This window comes from Excalfactoria chinensis, chromosome Z, assembly GCF_039878825.1.
Source record: "Excalfactoria chinensis isolate bCotChi1 chromosome Z, bCotChi1.hap2, whole genome shotgun sequence".
NCBI classification, from domain to species: Eukaryota; Metazoa; Chordata; class Aves; order Galliformes; family Phasianidae; genus Excalfactoria; species Excalfactoria chinensis.
The window spans coordinates 51,526,833-51,544,151 of record NC_092857.1 but is presented as its reverse complement, the minus strand read 5'-3'; the positions used below and the strand labels follow the sequence as shown (position 1 = coordinate 51,544,151).

At 42.2% G+C, this 17,319-nt stretch overlaps 1 protein-coding gene across 1 annotated transcript; it reads right to left on the bottom strand.

Moving 5' to 3' along the window:
- Nucleotides 1–5,540: 5,540 nt before the first annotated feature.
- Nucleotides 5,541–13,192, bottom strand: MINAR2 (membrane integral NOTCH2 associated receptor 2). Its single transcript, XM_072360613.1, has 3 exons — nucleotides 13,025–13,192; nucleotides 6,705–6,950; nucleotides 5,541–5,720 (listed from the first exon to the last, which is right to left on the bottom strand). The coding sequence occupies exons 1-3, from the start codon at nucleotides 13,187–13,189 to the stop codon at nucleotides 5,541–5,543; spliced, it is 591 nt and encodes a 196-aa protein (XP_072216714.1). The 5' UTR covers nucleotides 13,190–13,192.
- Between the last annotated feature and the right edge of the window lie 4,127 nt (nucleotides 13,193–17,319).

Here is a 17,319-nt window from a genome sequence, read left to right as displayed (position 1 = left end):
AATTGATTTTGAGCTGGAAGTGGCCTTTTGGAGCCCATTCAAGAAGAGCACAGTATGAACAGAGGAAATCCCAGAGGAAAACAAGCCCTCTTTGGGAAGCCTGATTCTTTTGCTGGGTTGTTTAAACTGCCTGTGAAGCTAAACGTGGGTGGGAACAAGAATGAACAGCAGCTTGGGATTTACATGTTCTCCTGAAAATACCATATGTCATCCTGCTATTAACTCATCATTCCTCCCTCTTACAACAGAAAAATTGTCTGCCAGCTTGTTTCAGTAATGCACCAGAATTAAGTCTGTGTACTGGAATTTTGTTGCTAGGTTGATTTAATCAAACTTCATGTTTCTCAGGAAAGAGTGCTCAGCATTCATTTTCCACAGCCAGATGAGTTCCATCAGCTCTGGAGATGAAAAAAGTTAACAAGAAGTCACTGGTAACAGGATCTGTGACTCTGGGATTTAGTGTATCCTGGTCAGCTTTGGAGGAGTATCAGGACCAGCCTGAAGTGGGTCCAGATGCATGAAGTCCCATAGCCAGAGCACTCTGACAAGTCATTCAGGCAGCAAGAGGATTGGCCATCAGTATGCACCTCAGCCAGACTGGTTGCTGGGAGAAGTCCACTGCAAACTGCTGCAAAAGGGAGGAGATAGTGTCACACCTCCTTGGTGATCTGGGCTGAAGCTCCTCATCTCAAACAAGTGTGCTCAGATTCCACATCCATTCACTCTTACTGTGTGTCTGTGCCTCAGTAGAAGTCAGCCTGGATTTTGTTTGGTATTGAGAAGCACCTGTGCAAGGGTAGCTCTGTGGTATTTGCATTTGAATAGCTTCAAACTTCATCCATTGATTGCACTTTGCAGTGGTACAAGTCCAGAGAAGCTGAAGAGACCTAGGCAGCTATCCATCTTCAAGTTATAGTTTAATTAAGCTTATCATTTGGGTTTACCTCAATGGATAGACAGTAAATTTGTCTGGAACACAAATCCCAGCCCCCCAGGAACTAAAACAAAACATTGTGAATAAAACTCCCTGAGTGAAGGGGGGGGGGGGGGGGGGGGAAAGGACAGAAAAGAAAGCAAGAAGAGATTTATTTTTCTCAAAGCCATTGTTCTGCTTTCTCTTTCCAGCCAATGGACTAGAAACGGGTGCAGGCCGTCAGATTTGATGTATGATTCTGGATTTACAAAGCTGTCAAAAAGCTGAGAAAGGAGCTGAGCTGTGGCATGTGCCATGCCCTCACCCATGGATCCAGGTACAATGAGTGTACACTTACCTGTCACCTAGGTCTGCAGCACTGCTGTGGAAGACAGCACTGGTACTTTGAAATCCTCTCTGTGAGGACAGAAGCTTGCTGTTGCTAGAGTCTCTGCTGTATCCCTTAACTCATTCCTATAAAGCGCAAATGACTATTTTGTAGTGGTGCAGGTGAGGCCAAAAGAGACCCATCAATCCACAGAAGAACTCCAGAATTCTGTCTTTCTTTATTCACGGGCATAAATGTTTCTAGGAAATCCTAAAATATTTTTAAAATCTGCACAAAATAATAATAATAATAATAAAAGACACTGTGTCAGAGGATATGTTATCCGATGTTAAACCAAAAACTATAATTTACTTAAAGTACTTAAAAAATGTTTTAGTCCCTATCCTCTTCCTGTTTTAGAATGTGTCTTGTTTGATCAGTGCATTGGTAGAAGAAAAACAAAAGAAGTGTGAAAATATACACCATAGTGAAGTAACGAGCCCTGCTAAGATTCATCTGTACTGAGCCAGCTCTGTACTTCACTCAAGTGGAATGGTAGCTGTAGGTTGCCCAGGTAACGCCTGCTGGTGCTCCAGAGACAAGCAGAAGCCTCTGTCTCACAGCTTCACAGGATGAAAACAGATGAAATGAGAACTCAGGTGTATATTTACTGGTTGTTTCAGGGAAAGAAGAATGTGGAAGAGGAATAGAAAGTTTGGGGAATCCAAGAGTTTTCCAAAATAACTCCAGTGATTTTAGAGCAGTTGTACTAAAAGTCAACAAAAATAAAGTTTAAATCCATAGGTAGTTTAGAAAAGTAATCCTTAATTGCTGAAGAGAAGGAACTAAGTTTTCTCCCAACAATCGCAGCATACAGTAACTGCCTGTGCAATTATAAGTTGGCAGAGCCTGTGTGAACTGTCACTCCTGTTTAGTTCCAGATTACAGCTGCACATTTCATAAGAACAAATTCCTCTACATCTCTCTGCTAGTACCAGTTTTCCCCACCAAAGGTAGCATTCTGCAGCAGTTACCCTCTTGTTCTACATCATATGAATAGATGCTGGCGTGGTATCTATGTATCAGCCCGGTGCTGCATGTCACAGTTTTACTGGCTATTAAGCAGGAGACTTTGCTGGCATTTGAGCTGATTATCGCTGGAATAAAAAATTCAAACCCTCGCCAACATTTGTTCCTATTCTGATCCAAATTTGACTTCTTTACTTAAGCACCTGCTTAAATCCCATTGAAGTCAAGCAGAGCGTATGCGTAAGCATTCTCTCAAGCCAGGAACAGACCAATGAATTTAGATCTCAGAGATTACTTACTATGGAAAAAATGCTGTATGTCCCATTTGAATGTCATTACCTAGCAGAGTTGTTTTATTCATCCAGTTTTAAAAGCACTTTTGGAATACACTAAACATTCTGTTTTCCAAACACCTATCCTAATCCCACTTTATAAATGTTACACGATGACTTTTCTGTTTCAGCTCTTGCCTCTAAGGAATTAAAAAATAAAAATAAAATTAAACAAGATCACACAGTGAAGGGATGGCAGAAAGCAACCTTAACAAATAAAGCTGTACCCTGCCTCTCCCCGACTGCATCTGAATGAAGCACACTTCAGGGAGGATTCCCATCTACTTGAAAAGAGCTCTTTGTCTCTCAGTTCTGTCCTCCCCCCTCGAGCATTCAATTGTTGTTTATTTTCCCAAAGGCCAGAGCGCGGCCCGCATTCTAACAATGACGAGCTGTCCCCCTACGAATGCTCTTCCAGGCGTGTAACAGCACGGGGCCTCTCTGCACGGGCAGCACAGACGCTCCCTCAGAGAACGAGCGACTCTTCTCTTCCCCCCCGCCTCGTCCCCCCCTGCCTTTTAACACTTATGCACTTCCATAATCGAGACAACGTGCGGATGACCGGAAAGGAGGGGGAGGGGAGAAAGGGGCTGCGCGGGGGTTGCGGGGGGCTGCGCGGTACCTCCGCTCCCTGCACGATCCGCCACCAGGTGGCAGCAGAAGAACCCGCACATACTGTACTTCTTAAAACAAAACTCAAATAAATGCGCTTTACTCCGGACCAGCAAAACTCTGCCTGGAGCTTTCCACCCCCCCCCTTTTCCGACTCTCCGCTAGGTGGCAGCAGCAAAGCCAGACTGAAGCAACAGTAAATGGACTTGAGGAGAAAACGATTTTATCCCTACTGCTAAACCCTCGGAGAGCAATGCAGTTAAGAAACTCTCATTATTGGCTGTTTTCCTGGAAATTACAGAGCCTTTTGCTTTTAGGCTTCCCGCCTACAGGCCTCGATAGTTTAGAAAAATATGTCTCTGCATTGTATGCTGTGCACTTAAAGCAAATTTACCATGGTTGAAAAAAAAAAAACCAAAACACAACAGTTAAGTATTGTTGCTTTAATATGAATAATTACTTCATAATGTTAGCTATTAGTCTTGCAGAATGGCCCTTAGTTCTTACTTTGGGAAGCCAAGTGCCTCTGATCTTTCAGACAAGAACACCCATCCATACCACAGCTGCAGCAGGCTGGGAGACCAAGCTTCCTTCCCAGTGTGTTTACAGCAATGTTCTGTGTTATAACACAGATACCAATTTTATGCCAATGCATTTAAATGTGGCTACACTTTTGCTGTTGGCTGATCACGAGATTAATCATAGAATCATAGAATTGTAGAATGGCCTGGGTTGAAAAGGACCACAATGACCATCTGGTTTCAACCCCCCTGCTATGTGCAGGGTCACCAACCACCAGAGCAGGCTGCCCAGAGCCACATCCAGCCTGGCCTTGAATGCTTCCGGGGGGGGGCATCCACAGCCTCCTTGGGCAACCTGTTCCAGTGTGTCACCACCCTCTGTGTGAAAAACTTCCTCCAAATATCTAACATAAATCTCCCCTGTCTCAGTTTAAAACCATTCTCCCTTGCCCTATCACTATCCACCCTTGTAAACAGCCATTCTCCCTCTGGTTTATGCACTCCCTTCAAGTACTGGAAGACCACAATGAGATCTCCCTGGAGCCTTCATTTTTCCAAGCTAAACAATCCCAGTTTCCTCACCCTTTCTTAACAGGAGAGGTGCTCCAGCCCTCTGATCATCTTAGCGGTCCTCCTCTGGACCTGCTTCAAGAGATCTGCGTCTTTCTTGTGCTGCAGGCCCCAGGGCTGGACACAGTACTCCCGACAGGGCCTCACAAGAGCTGAATTGAATCACCCCTTTTTTAATGAAGCCAGGGATATAATTGCCCTTTTGGGCTGCAAGTGCACACTGCTGGCTCTTGTCCAACTTCTCATCCAGCAGGACCCCCAAGTCCTGCACAGGGCTGCTCTCAAGGAGTTCTCCCCCCAGTCTGTATAAATACCTGGGATATTCCCAGCCCAAGTGCAACACCTTCCACTTGGCCTTGTTGAACATCATTAGGCTCATATGGACCTATTTCTCCAGCCTGTCCAGGTCCCACTGGATGGCTTCCCTTCCTTCCAGTGTAGCAACTGCACAGCTCAGCTTGGTGTCATCAGCAACCTTACTGAAGGTGTGCTCGATTCCATAGAGTGAGTTGTCTTGTGTTAGTGAGGGAACTCACCAGGACAGCAGTATTTGTAGTCCTTTGCCCTGGAAGAGATATAAAGTGTTTGCAGCAAAGAGGGTGAACTTTTAGAGATAAAATAAATATTTTATATGCTTCTGTCTTTGTTCACTTATATTTTTATTTCAGCTTGTATTTTCATCCCCCTGAATTTTTCTGCTAGATCTTAGCTGACTTTTTCCTTTCACTTGCAAAGACCCTCTCTTACAGAATGACTATGTACATTCAGTCTTTCAAATAGATAGGTTCAAATTCATTTCAACTTTAACACTCATCAAATCTTGCTCCAGATCCTGATGTAGCAGCTGTTAAAAAGTATTAACTCTCCATATTCTGAAGTATTTTGAAATATTCCATTTGCAGCCCATGCATATCATATGTACTGTATTACAGATACCGAACCAAAACACCGGTCAGAAGAAGAAGACATTATATGAAGTTCTGTGTTCAGAGTTTTGTTTATAAATTATACCCATTAGGAGACGTTCACTCCTATGCTCAGAGTATTTGTATCTTTTCAGGATCAAGTCCTTATGCTGCACAGGAACATTTTAAAATAGTGATGTCAAACGAATTGTACTTGTGCCAAAATAAATAAATAAATAAAAAATAAATGGAATTCAAATAAAACAAGGGAGGGGAATAACTTAATAAAAATGTTTATTGAAAAACTTCCATCACCAGCTTTTGGCTGTACTAAGTAAGTAAAACACTGAGCGTGACTATTGTAATTAGGATACATACAACTAGTACCATTACCAGGATGATTCGGCACCATTTAGAATGCTTTCTTTCTTTCTCTTTCTTTTTTAACAAGGTATCATACCCAGGAGTATAAATATCCCCCATCCAGAACCGTAGGTCATTAGGATTTTCCTAAAAGAAAAACCAGAAAATGAACTCAGTTCTTCTGCCTTGCATATAAAGTCATTAGAACATAGCTAGGAGTATCTTGGCTATCATCAGATAGTGATTAATGAATTTAAAGCATCACAACAGAAATGCAAGAGACTTTCACTTGAACATAGGTTGTGCTACTTGCCAGATGCTGCAAATGTTCCTCTGGGGAAAACTAAAACCACACTTTCTTGCCAGGAACCAAATGTAGGACACCAAGCATTTAAATGAGATTTAGGAAAGAGAGAAAGAGAGAAAGAGAGAAAGAAAGGAAGAAAGGGAAGAAAGGAAAGAAAGGAGATGAGGGGAGGAAGGAAGGGAGGAAGGAAGCAAGGAAGGAAGAAGAGCAAAAAACCAAAAACAAAAGAGAAGCAAACCAAAACCAACCAACCAACCAAATAAATAAATAACAGTAGAAACCAGATTGTATTCTGAAGAACAGATGCTGACTTATAAATAAAACACCTTTCTAAGTCCCTTTCCAGTAACAGGGAATAGCAAAATCAAAGAAATGAAAAAGCAAGAACAACAACAACAACAGAATAAAATTACAAATGGTTTGTGCAAAACCACGTGCAGGTAGGGTACTACATAGTGTGAATAAGGCTGAAAAAATGTGTGCTATCTGTGATGTTATGAGCAGCTAGAAAAGCAGACACGTAATACTTAAGTACCTGGTTTACAGATCACCCCTGTATAGGCTGGGAAACCATTGCAGGGTCTTGTGGTTTAAGACTTTACAGAGATCGTGTTCTGCTGAACTGAAATTGCTGGCCTCTAACCAGATACATACACTTCTTTTTCTGATCAGACTCATGCTAGTGTCATGTCTGCACAGGAAAACATGTCCATATTTGCTTCTGGAATCCTACCAAAAGAACCAAACATGCTGCACTGTAGCTCATGTTCACACAGAGCTTTTAGTAATACATTTTGTTTGAATGCAGCGCAGCAGCACATTACCTTTATGTGGCTGGCCAAGTCAGAGTGCAGTGAATGTCTGTCATAGTCCTGTGCAGTCCAGGAAGGAGTCCTTCTTTTCTCCTCCCAGTCATCATCCACCTGGAAGTCACTATACAAGGGATTGCTCTTGATCGTGGATTTCAGTGTGATGGGTGTAATGTGTTTCCCAAGGGTTTTGTCTATCATTTCTTGGCTGATCCCATTCAGTTCCAACCCAGGCAGCTCAGTAATGTTTTTCTTTTCTCTCTGAAAAGCACAAATTAGAGCAGAATTTGGCCTTCATTTTTCATTTACCTATGACACAGGTTGCCTTCCAGAGCTATAATTTGTCAAAAGTCATGATTAAAATTACCTGTGCATCAATTTTTCTTGTTGTGGCAAACATCATCAGTGTACTAAGGGAGACTGACTGTTCACTCTGTGAAGATTTCTTCCTTCTGTGGAAGCACGTGGGTACATGTGAAATATGCAAATATGAACTGGCACTGTGAGGCACACTGAAAAGAAAGCTTATAGTACTGCATAATGGTGTTATGGGGTATGACAGTAGAGTGTATGCAGATCTGGCAGATGCCAAGGCAGTGAGTGAGATGCAGAAGCACAGCTGCAAGAACAAAGCAGAGTGAAGTATATGGCAACAGTATGCCAGCAGCTGTCTTTGCTAAAGCTGTACATCTCACCTTGGGGGGATCTCACAACTCTGATACTCTCACTGCACGGTAGATCTGTCAACACATCAGAGGGCTGGCATGCAACTACAGGAAAGTTCCTCATACAGGTACCATCACAACATCAGCAATTAGACACTTGAGCAATGTTTCTGCAAAGCATTCATTCAATCAGGACTTTATGACAGCAGACGGCAGAGAAGGAGGGGTAATAACTGTGTTGGGGCATGGTTTTTGGAGAATTCACAAAGTGCTTCTTAAAATCAGCCTAAACCTCTTCAGGAGCTGGTAAGACCATGCAACCACCTTCTGTCCCAGAGACTTGGAACTAGCCCATGGCTCCAGCCACACCTCAGCCTCCCAAGAGAGCTATTTCTGACAGAGCCCTGTCCTCACACCAGTACCTGCCCTGTGCTTCAGGACTGTCTTTACACTTCCACAAAGCTTTCCTGACTAGCAAATGATGTTTCCTTTGAGACAGCGGTGGTCTTGGCCTGACTTGGTGACCAGCCAGTGTGTGATGGGCAGGCATAGATAAAAGCAAAGACCTGGTTTTCTTTGGAAAGGAAAGAAAAAGAAAGCATCAACCTTTGTCTAAGCAACCCTAGTAGGAATCATCATGCTGGCACTGTTATCGCCAAATCATCAAAAGTAACTAAGTGTATTTCCCATCAATAATTATCATTAATAGGTGGGTGGATCCTCAGTGCCTCACAGTTCCTCCATTAGTTCATAATTTCCATATGTCATTCCTCAGCTTTGACAGTCCCCTGACAGTATTACTCTACTCACTTTAGTTACAGCTGGCACTGAAGGCCTCTGGATTGTACTGGCCAGATTTCAGCTGAGCTGGTGTTTTTAACTGTCATTTCTTTCTGATTCCATTTTACTTTATTTAATTTATTTCTTACTTAAAATTTGTCAGTGACCTTAATGATGCTTCCCTCAGGCCTACTAGATAGTTGGACTTGGAGAACATTTTGCTGAGGAACACAAGCTGTCTCACCACGGGATGTTCATTGTCCCTAGGCTAAAATATTGTGAAAATAATGTAACTTGACAGTGACTTTTAAAGCTGTTCTATATAAAATCCTCCCAAACTTGGGAAAGATGGTGTGATGGAGAATTTCTTCAGAAATGTGTGTCAGAACTTCATGCCCCTTCCTTCCAGAACACCTTCCTTTTTATAGGGAGCAATTCATGAAGACAGGAGAATGTGTGATCCTGAAGAGTAAAGCTAGGGGAGAGGTTAAGCTAACCTCTCTATCTCCCACGAAATATGATGGGAGGAGCAAAAGTTGTTTTACCGAGAGAGAACTGGACTGGAATTTGAATAGGAGATGGTTTGCAGAAGCTTTGGAGTACAGATACTGAAGTGCTACATTAAATGGGAGAATATTTTTGAGCGCAGCTGAAGGTTTGACTGAAATTTCTGCAGCAGATATGTCTTAGAGACTGCTTGTGGAAAGAGAGAAGCCTGAAGCATGAACAAAAAGTACTTTGGGTCCAAGAAACAGTACAGGTAAATATGAGGCAGGTTGCATTTACAGAAGCGGATAAATGATTTCATAATGCAAATTACGCATATCAGTAGACAACAACGTATGTCACTACAAATTCTAAAGTAATCTATATTGTTAGAGAATATTTCAATTTCGTTAGTATCTTAACTTTATCTTTCTGTTGCCACTACTGTTTTAGCACAGAAATAGTATAACCTTTCTGTCCTCAGTCTATGATGAGGAATATCAAGTACCAAGATATGAGCAACCAAAACCGAGAGATTAAAGAGCTAAGTCTAGGCCTTGGTCCCAAGTCAACCTGCCTGGAAGAAAAAATGAAAAAGACACCTAAAAATTTAAGGAATTATGCAAGTCAAATTTTTCCCTTATTCCCTGTGAAGAGAGTTATTCACATCCTGTGGAAGCTGGGGCTGCTGGCAACACCTAGGGCAATATCCAAAGAAATTAACTAACACTGTCTACAGACAGCTGTGCCTAGTAGCTTTACTAAAGCAGCTGTTTAGAAATTTTTGGCCCCAGTCTTCTGCTGGAGCTGTTTTGTAAGAACATCCTCAATGCTAATGAAAGTGCTTGGCAGGATAATTTTTAAGTAGGCGATTTCTTTAGTAGTATAACCCTCTATTTTTCAAAAGGCATGCACTGCTTTTTCTGAGGAGCTCTCCAAGTAAAGGTGGGGCATTGCTCTGGTATATAGGCATAAGGTATTACTGATAGGAAGCTGCTAGGTAGCTGCTGGAAACCTAGGGATCCCTGTGATAGTTGTAGCTGTTGAGGTGCTGTAAGGTATTTAGTCAACTGAAAAAGCTCATTTATCAGAATAAACAATAATCACATCTGTAGATCTTCTTAGACAAATCTAATGTTTTGGGGGATGCTGTGGAAAAGAAACTAGGAAGGTAATTATTAATCATGTCTAGGTGAGTGGATATGAAAGACAACAGAACGCATTAAAGGCTCCTGAGAATTCACATTTTCTTTTCAAGAGACCTGAGGGGATCAGATGTGCTTATAAGGGGAACAAGTCAGTATGAGGTGATGCAAAGCAAGATGGAAGCCCACCTGATGTGGATTGCAGATAAATAGGTGGCTGTAAAACCCTAAGCCAAAGTGACATGACCCAGAAACATTCAGAGAAAAACAAGCATTCATACTGACTACCCTTACTGTGCGGCACTGAAAGAACTTCTGCACAATAATTAATTATTTACTTAGAGAAAGCTGTTTTGTCTGTCACTGCTAATGGAGGTCTGCAGGGCTGTGAGTACAATATATAAAAATTGCTGTGTGGTGTCAGATCAGAGCTCCTGTCAGCCTTGCAGCTGGTCTCTGACTGCAGACAGTTGCAAATATCTGGGGAAGAATAAGAGAACACATGTGTAACGCAGACCTGAGCCAAGGGACAGGAAGCAACTGGCCCAGAACCTAACTGAGAGGTAAAATCCTCCTCCTCGGTGCCCTGAGAGGTGTGCAAGGGCCAGACACAGGTGTTGCACTCAAATGAGACACCAGGAGGTGTTAGAAGTGCAGTTATCATGGTAACAGCAATTCTGTAAGGCCAAAGTTTTCTGGTTGTGAAATTCTAATAACCACAGCGAAGAGAAGGAGCACAGCGTGCAAAGACAAAATTCTCTCTGCTGCCTTCCAGGGAAAAGAAGAAAATACAAGCAGGAAGGAGAAGTCCAAGAACAGCTGAAAACAAGGGAAAGGGCTGAGGGAGAAGGGTGAGCGTGGTATCTGGGAGCTGTGCATGATGTACTGGGAAGTGCTGGGGAAGAGGAGTCTGCAGTGCCGAGAACACTCAAAGTGAGCAAGAGCTGCTACCATTGGTGAAGAAATCATCTCTTGTGCTGCTTTAAACCAGGAAGGTCCAGGACTCCTGAACTGCTTAATGGCCTGCTTTATTTGAAGTAGACAATAAAAATGTACGTTGAGCAGGGCAGCTGCTATGTTTACCTGACACAGAAAAGCAAGAGAAAAAAGCAGCAACATTTTGGTCAGAAATATTAATTGCCATTATAATCAGGCTGCTTTTTGTAATGGAAATTCATTTTAGAAGCTAGAGGTAGAGAAAACACCTGAAGTGTGCCGAAAGCAAGCATTCTCATAGCAGAGGTTGGAAGGGGCTGCAGGCTGCCACACCGTCATTGTGTACAGGGAGACCTCCACAGCCGCAGCTCCTTACAGAAAGAAAATGAACTTCTGGGTGGGGATTTTCAGCTGTTCTCAAGGATGCCGGGAGTCTGCAGGTCACTCACATATGTTCTGAAACCAATTCTGCTTCCTCACCCCCCTCATTTCCGCTTCTGAATTAACTAACCCTTAACCCCATTAGCTTTCTCATCTTAAAGCAAAACATGTTACTCCTGCACCATTAGTTCTCTGCTGTGCCATCATGTTTATTCTAACGTCTGGAATTCATCAACTCTTTTTCCTTTATTTGTCAGCACAAGGAAAGAAAGGAGGCCTCTCTTTCATAAGGGAGGGAGAATGAGGCACAGTGATGTCCAGATAGCTCAGTCACTAAGGACTGCACTTACGGACATAGGTTATGCCCCCCATTTGGGGTTTATAAACCATGCTGTATTACAGGAGCAATTCTGGCAAGGCAGCAGGCACTGCCATCTTCCTGGCTGTGCCTGCATAGAGCAGGGTGGAGGGAGGCCTATCTTAGGGCTCCCACTCAGCCCAGTCCTCCTGTAAGCCTGGCCCTCCTGGAGCCTTTTGCCCAGCAACAATGGGGAGAAGCATCCCGCTGCGGAGCAACTCAGTGTGTGGTTGCCGCATCCTGCACAAAGAGGGGCCGCAGTGGGGCAGGGAGCGAGGCCAGCATTGCTCCATGTCCTATTGTTCTGGATCCCGCAGGCTCTTTCTTTTAGTGAGAGCTCTGTGCATGAGAGACAGCAGTGAGTGTGGGACCCTCCCCCCTTCCCCCCCCCCCCCCCCCCCCCTCTTCGCCTGCCCCCTCCCTTCCAGTTCCCCATGGGGAGTCCTGGGCGAGGAACAAACAATAGGAATGGGCTCTGGGAGGGAGGGAAGGGGTCTGGACAGCTGATGAGGGAAGAAGTAAAACTGGAAGCAGCTATGGGAGACTTCAAGGCTCTTCCTCTTCCCCTCCTGCCCCCATGTTGATGGTTTCTCAGCTCCAACTCCTCATTGCCTGGGGGACCTGGACCCATGCTCTGGGGATGCTCAGGATGCAGAACCATCTCCAGCCCCCAGCTACCTCCGTTTGTCTCCATCCCCTGACAAGAACCAGACCTTGGAGCTTTTCTCAGGCTAGGGGTGGGGAAAGGCAAGAGGCTCCCCAGGCAGCCGGAAAGGAGTGCTGTGGTGTGAGCTGCAAGTGGGGCCCAGAGGGGTGTGAGCTGATGCAGCTGTACTGCTGCTGATCCAGATACAAATGTCTCCTCTGTGGGCTCCAGGCATCTGCTAGACAGTACACTTTTGCATTTTTCCACGAAAACGCTGCTACCTCCACATAATAACCTGTATTAATGCTGTCATTGCCTTTCACGCCTTCAACAGACATCTGTCAGGGTGACAGCAAGGTCAAAGATGAAAGGCGAAAAACAAGATGAAGTAAAGAGGATGCAGCAAAATACATAGAGATGCACAAGCTAACAAGGCACTAGCAAGACTCTGGTGTTCTCTCTGATGTGCTTTTTATTGAGTTTTGTCACCTGGATTTCACATTTAAGTTCAGTGATGGCTTTTTTTGTTTTGTTTTGTTTTGTTTTGTTTTTCCTCCATTGCTATTCTTTTCCCTCCTTTCTCACACTTGTGATTTCTTTAGAGAGGGTATTCTATTAGCCTCCTTGGTACAATTAATCCATATTTGACATAAGTAGGCTTTCTGGGAAATGCTATGAAAATGTCACCACAAGCAGCAGAAAGCATAATGTACTGAAGCAAATGATGTAGACTGTGCTGCTGCTGAGGAGAGTGACTGCCCTTCTGGAGCCCAGTCCTCACTAAAATCAAAGAGAAAACTACAGGGAGTTATAGTAGTGGTGCAAATTCAAAGATATGGGAAGCTGAATTCACTGCTGAAATGCTGAGCTTGTATCATTTGCCTCCAGATCCCCAAAAGAAGATAGAGAAGTCAGGAAAAGAGTCTGTTAGACCTTACCTGTAAATAGACCCTATTATGCCACTGTTGCACTCCAGGTAAAGCTGCTTCTGGGAACTTTGCCAGTCTGGCTTGTAGAAAGGTTGAGTTTTTCACTAAAGACTTCACCTCCAGCTGTAGAAATTTATCAGGATGGTTGTTGTTTGGCAAAGCGGAGAGGTCCATGTTTCTGTCCTCTGGAGTAATAATGAAAGCAGTCCAAACTTCTGCTTCCTGGCCGTGCACACTGCTTAAATCATTAATGATGTGAAGAAGGATACGACAGTCTCCTGAAACTGTATCTGACCCCCTCTTGGTGTCAGGCTCACTTGTATAATCTACCAATGATAAGAATGCTGTTCAGAAGCGGAAGAAAAGAGAAGACCTGTTTCTCTATGTTCCTAGCTTAAGTTTTCAAATTCAAGCTCTGTTTTAATAGGTACAGATCTTCTCATAAAAGCTAACCAAATATCAGCCAGTAGATGCATGAGACACTTAAATGAGCACCAGCTCTTCTTCAAGTGACTTGCCAAAAGTTTCAAAAGTTTAACAGCACTTCGAAGCAAACTCTTTCTTAGAAAATGAGAAGCAGCTCCCATTTCAAAGCCAGTTTTTCTCTTCTGTGGCAGCACTGGGAGGCTCCGTGGTGCCGCGCAGGTCAGTACTGTACCCCACAGCAGCTATGACACACAGTTCCTGCAGGGATTTCTTTGACAGTAAGTTCTTCCTGACTTTGGGAAATGCCCATTTGTTTCAAATAATTGATAACAGAAGTTCTCAGGTGGTTGACTACTTGACTACTCCGCTCAAGTGAATGGAAAAACTCTTGCTGACTTGAATGACAGAGTCAGTCCCTTAACTTCCACTGTTTCGTTGTGAGATTTGGTATTTTCATCAGCAGTTTAGAAGTAGGAAGCTCTTTTAACTTTGGGCTAGTGAAATTCTCTTTCTAGTCATGGTCATTTCTTTAAAATGGCAAAAAAGAGCCACTTTAAATTTATTTTAAACTTTTAAAACATCTTTTCAAACTTTTGCATTTTGTAATTTATTTATTTATTTATGATAATGCCACATAGGATAGGTTTGTAAAAGCATATCTTTTGAAAAAAAACCTATTTTGGATCAAATTAAGTGCCAGTAATTATGAAATAATGAAAATTTTATCCCTGTACTTAGATCAGAGAGTTAATCCATTTTCCTTATATGAGGGTTCTGGTATTTTAGGAGAAAATTAAACCAGTAGACTACTTTTTTATGTTGTACATGTGAGGTCCTAATGTAATAAATGACTGATTTGATATACATATGGGTTAAAACTTTTTTTTTATCCACATAGAAAGTTATTGATTTTTTTCTTGTGTTTGTATATTGGCAATTGTTTGGCAATTGTTTTGGCACATCTGATAAAATTATATATATATATATATATATATACACACACACACACACACACACACACATATATAATTATTTTTATATATATATATATATACACACATATATATATATATATAAATTTGTTGATTTTAAAGTAGGAATGGAGTATTTGTGAGCAGCCACTAAAGAGGCAGTTATGGCCATGTTTCCAAGAAGATGCTCCTAGGGAAATTGCTGCTGAATTTAGTGTTTCTGACCCACAATGTAATGAAGCCCTGCAACTCTGTATCACACCTTTACAGCGTATCTGTAGTGACTACCATGAAGTTACTCTTCTAGACAGCCAGTGGTTCAGTCCCCTCTTTCCCTGTGTCCAACTAAGACAAAAATAAGTGTTCTGCAACTCCTGGGTCTTTTTGCATGAACGTACATGCTCTTTCCAGTTTATTACTGCTGACAGGATTTTTATGTGATACTGTATCATATAGGATGTGGGAATGAGCATCTGTGGGAATTTACATCAAAAACATAAAAGAAGATTGAGCTGGAAGCACCCCAAGTTCAGGATCTCTCACTGTGTTTGTAAATGGGAAGGAGAGACACTACTTAGGAGCAGTGTTCATACCTGGCTGCCTCCTGCAGTTCATTCTCCTTTTCATCTTGCAGAAAACACAATTATTTTTTGCACTAGAGAGTCTCCTCCTAGGCAATCTATTTACAAGCTATTCATCCATTAATACGTCTAATTTCTCAGCAAATCTTTTGATACTCCCTCTTCTGAAAATAAGATTCTGAGCCTCTTAACCATCTTTGTGAAGTCCTGAAGATGTTGAACAAGGCTGGACCCAGTACCAGCTTCTGGGGAACAGGACTAGACACAGGCCTCCAGCTACACTCTCCATCATTTCCTTCAGCATCCTCCAGCCTCTGTAGTATTTGTGCTGTAAGCAATGCACACTACATGTATCATCCCTCAGTGTCCCTTTCATACATGTGTCATCCAGTGGCCCCACTGACTCTCTAGCTCACTTCCTGCTTTTGATGTGTTCCAAGTCTTCTTTACTATAAATTTGAGCATCTTGCTGTGTTTATGTTGGTCTCCTCATGCATGCAACTATTTTCTTTTTAGAACTGAACAAATTATTGGCTATTGTCACTAATATACCAATAAAAATAAAATAAAATAAAATAAAATAAAATAAAATAAAATAAATAAAAATCAGGATGAAAAATCCTAAAAAAATTAAACCAAAACCCCAGAAATTAAAGCAATTAAACAAAGATACACCCTACAGAACAAAACAGCAAATACCCTCCAGAGTAGCTGATAACGTAATTAAAATTCTGGTATTCTTTTTATTTAGGAAAGGTGTCAGAAGTGGTAACTACTGTGCCACAGCAAATGTGCATCATGTAACTGAGACAAAGCATCCTCACTGTGTACCAGCCCTGTGCACTGCTTAGCCCAACCAACAGGGTGCAAGTGGGACTTCACTATCCCCTGGCAAACAGGATACATTTTCAGCTTTACTTGCCAGACAACCATGAGTGACTGAAATTCACTCATAAGGCCAGAAAAAAAAAAACTTATAAGTGGAATAGGATTGTTGCTGGGGAAAAAAAAAAAAAAAAAAAAAAAAAAAAAAAAAAAAAAAAAAGAAAAAAGGGGGAAAAAAAGTTCCAAAAAGTAAGGGGCCTTCCCCTAGTGCAGAAGGCTGTTGCTGCCCTGAGTCCCACTGGGAGAACCAGAGAAGGTTGCTAAGAGAAACTGTGGATCCCTCATTACTGCAGGTGTTCAAGGCTGGGTTGGATGGGGCCCTGGGCAGCCTGATCTGGTAGCAGCCTTGCCCATGGCTTGGGATTGGAACTGGGTAGGCTTTACAGTCCCCTCCAAATTAAGCCATTCAATGATTCTATGGTTTTGTGATAAGGACCTAGCTGCTCTCATCTGGACTTGTGGCATCACCTGGGCTGATCACCTGGGCTGTGGCAAGACTGCAATATAGGTAAACACACTGAACCTTCACACAGCATGGACTTGTGAGTCTATGATGCTTTTTGGAATGATAACTTTGTGTATGAAAGGAGCAAAAGGAAAATTTACTTGCTTTCAAATTCCAAGAGAGTAGGAAGGAACAAGTGTTTTTTGCTGCATAAACACAAAATTTCTTCAACATGATTCACACACATCTAATTAATAGTCCAAATGCTGAAGAAGCAAGAGCCAGAGCCATCAGGACTGTCACACTGACTTCACTCATTACGTTTGAAAGGAATGTCATCCAGATGAGCAACTTTCTATCCCTGGTTCCTACCTAGAGGTCTTTTATGATGCTTTGAAAGAACCACAGGAGAATTATTTAAGCACCATTCAATTGCCCCTTTCTGACTGACATAGGCAGAGTACCTTCACATTTTGAAATAGGTTGTCATTCTTGTTAGTGAAATACGCAGAAAAAGCAGAGTGTAAAAGTGTTTGATTGTGTGGATGATATAATCAGCTGACAAAAGAATGCCCTCTGGCCTCTAGTCCGGAGGCATCTTAAAGTAATTAACAGCCAACAGCAACTGAACTGTCTGCACATTATAACACTGCATCTATTTAAATACACAACATATAATTTCACACTCCATGACATCAAAGTAATTTTTCATTGCTTTTTCACTTCTCAAAAATAAAAAATATATAATTTAAAATTATACAATTATTCTAATATAACACAATAGTTTCCAAAGAAAGGCCTGATGCTCAGTGAAGCCTACTGTGAAGCTACAATTAATTCAGTGCACGGCCTTAGTTCCACTTCCTGCAGTCCCTAAGGAGACTTAAATTGTTATGGGAATTACAAACTACACCTTGTGACTCCTTTCAGCCTCATTTCTCCAGCAGTATTGCCTTCAGAGTTTGCTCTCCTGGGTGTTTTCCGAGCATGGCTAAT

What these genes read in the sequence shown, in the direction of transcription:
- MINAR2 (XM_072360613.1), bottom strand. Translation starts at nt 13,189, where the DNA reads ATGGACCTCTCCGCTTTGCCAAACAACAACCATCCTGATAAATTTCTA. An exon ending in ATAATAGGGTCTATTTACAG is followed by an intron (nt 6,951 to 13,024) that starts GTAAGGTCTAAC and finishes TGTGCTTTTCAG; the next exon opens with AGAGAAAAGAAAAACATTAC. An exon ending in ACTTGGCCAGCCACATAAAG is followed by an intron (nt 5,721 to 6,704) that starts GTAATGTGCTGC and finishes TTTTTCTTTTAG; the next exon opens with GAAAATCCTAATGACCTACG.